Source organism: Penaeus vannamei, chromosome 3 (assembly GCF_042767895.1).
Source record: "Penaeus vannamei isolate JL-2024 chromosome 3, ASM4276789v1, whole genome shotgun sequence".
Classification (NCBI taxonomy): Eukaryota; Metazoa; Arthropoda; class Malacostraca; order Decapoda; family Penaeidae; genus Penaeus; species Penaeus vannamei.
In genome coordinates this window covers 38,650,086-38,652,585 of record NC_091551.1, presented here as the reverse complement: position 1 = coordinate 38,652,585, position 2,500 = coordinate 38,650,086, and the positions used below count along the sequence as shown (strand labels likewise).

At 59.8% G+C, this 2,500-nt stretch overlaps 1 protein-coding gene across 1 annotated transcript in view; it reads right to left on the bottom strand.

Annotated features, from left to right (window-relative positions):
• LOC113803252 (uncharacterized) overlaps positions 1 to 2,500 on the bottom strand; it is an 11,769-nt gene that overhangs the window by 8,188 nt on the left and 1,081 nt on the right. The window contains exon 2 of the mRNA XM_070138843.1: positions 1,377 to 1,507. Within this exon, the coding sequence (XP_069994944.1) occupies positions 1,377 to 1,507 (131 nt within the window). The remainder of the gene's footprint in view (positions 1 to 1,376; positions 1,508 to 2,500) is intronic.

The window sequence follows — 2,500 nt, the reverse complement described above, 5'->3', positions numbered from 1 at the left end:
CTATCTATCTATCTACACTTTCTTATTTATCTAAAATGTCTATTGATCTAAAATTCAATCTATCTGTCTATCTATCAATCGACATTTCTAAGTCTTCTTTATGAATATTATTATCATTTAGATATAGATAGATTTTACCTGTATGTCCCTTGTTCTATTTAATATACTGTGTTTATTTATGATTATTATCAGTTTCTTCCCCAACCTGCTTGTGAGTGGAATGATATATAGTCTGTCTGTGTCTGTCTGTCTCTTTTACTCTTATTCTCTGTTTCTCTCTCTCTGTTTCTCTCTCTCTCTCTCTCTCTCTCTCTCTCTCTCTCTCTCTCTCTCTCTCTCTCTCTCCCTCCCTCCCTCCCTCCTGCCCTCCTCCCGCCCTCCCTCCCTCCTTCCTCCCGCCCTCCCTCCCTCCCTCCCGCCCCTCCCTCCCTGCCCTCCTGCCCTCCTCCGCCCTCCTCCCTCCCTCCCTCCCTCCTCCCTCCCGCCCTCCCTCCCTCCCGCCCTCCCTCCCTCCCTCCCTGCCCTCCCTCCCGCAATCCCGCCCTCCGCCCTCCCTCCCTCCCTCCCGTCCCCTCCCTCCCTCCCTTCCCCCTCCTCCTCCTGTCCTCCCTCCCCTCCCGCCCTCCCGAAACCCTCCCACCCTCCCACCGTCTCCCTCACTCCTTCCCTCTCCCACTTAGCCCTCCCCTATAGTTGCTCAAGGCACCTTCCCCTTCACCCACCCCGTCTCATTCCCTCTCTTTCTTTCCCTCCTCCCTCTCTCCCTCCCTTCATCCTTCTCTCCCCCTTCTCTCCCTCCCTTCATCCTTCCCTCCCCCTCCTTTCTATCTCTCCTCTCCCCCCCTTCCTCCTCCTTCCTCTCCTTCCCTCCCCTTCTCTCCCTCCTTCCCTTCCCTTCCCCTCTCCCTCCTCCCTCCCAGCCCTCACCTATAGTAGGGCAGATCACTTTCCTCCACTCCCTCCCTGTCCTTCCCTCTCTCCCTCATCCCCTTCTTCCCTCCTTCCCTCTCTCTCTCTCCCTCACAGCTCTCACCCATAGTAGCTCCCACCCTGTTTCCTCCTTCCTCCCCCTTCCTCCTTCCCTCCTTCACCCTCCTCCCTCCTTCCCTCCCCCATCCCTCTCCCACCCCCTCCTTCCATCCCCATCCCTCCTTTCCCCCTCCCCTCCTCTCCCTCCACCCTCCTTCCTCCCACTCCTCACCTATAGTAGAGCACTTTCCCCCAGTCCCATTCCCTCCCTCCCTCCTTCCCCCTCCTTCACCCTCCGCTCCCTCCTTCCCCATCTCTCCCTCCTCCCCCTACCCCTACCCTTCCCTCCTCCACCCCTCCCCCTCTCCCTCCCTCCCCTCCCTCCGTCCATCCCACCCAGCCCTCACCTATAGTAGCGCAGAGCACCGACGTCCTTGATCGTCTCGTTGGGCGTCCAGACGATCCACAGCGTGAGGACTCTGAAGGGGAAGAGGCTGCAGAAGAAGAAGATGGTCACCGTGGCTAGGGTGACGACGACCTGGGTGGGTGGGGAAGGGTGGGGAGGGTGGGGAGGGAGGGGAGGGATGGGTGGGTGGGGAAGGGTGGGAAAGGAGGGAAGGGAATGGGTGTGGGATGGTGGGAGGGAGGTGGGAGGAGGTAGAGTGGGGAGGATGGGTAGGGGAGGGGGTGGAGTGGTGGAGTGGGTGGGGAAGGAGGGAATGGAGGTGGAGTGGGAGGGGAGGGTGGGAGGGGGAGGGAGGTGGAGGTAGAGGGTGGGGGTGGGTGGGAGGTGGAGGGAGGTGGTAGGGTAGGGAGGGTGGAGGGGGAAGGAGGTGGAGGTGGGTGGGTGGGGTGGGAGAGAGTGGGTTAGAGGGATGGGAGGGCAGAGAGAGGATAGAGGGGAGGGGTTGGTGGGGAATGAAAGGGTGGGTGTGAGGAAGGATGGGAAGGAGGAGAGGGAGGGAATGGAGGGGTGGAAGGAGGTGATGGGGGAGGGAGGAGAGGGGGTGGAGTGGAATGAGGATGGAACAGGAGATGAGTGAAGGAGGGAGGGGAGCGAGGAGAGGGGAAAAGGCAGGGGATTGAGGATGGAGGAGAAGGGAGAGAGGGGAGGGAAAGTGGTTATCCGACGGGGAAACGTGAGGGTAGGAAGAGGGAGAGAGAAGGAGAGTGAGGAGGGGAGGAGAGGAGGGAGATGAGGGAGAGAAGGGGAGGGTAGGTGGGAGAGGATAGGGAGGGGAGGAAGGAGGGAGAGGAGGGAGGATAGAAGGAGGAGGGGAGGAGGGTGAGGGGGAGGGGAGTGAGGGAAGGAGGAGGAGCGGAAATAAGAGAAGAAGATTGGATGGGGGGGGATGATTGGAGGGGATTAAAGGGAATGGAGGGGTGTGAGAGGGGGTAGAGAGGGGGAGGTTGAAATAGGGGGAAGGTGAGGGGGTGGGGAGGGAGGGGAGAAGGGAAATGAAAAGAAGGCGGAGGGGGAAGTGTAAGAGGGAGGAGGTGGAGAAGGGGCGGGGAGTGGGTATGGGAGATG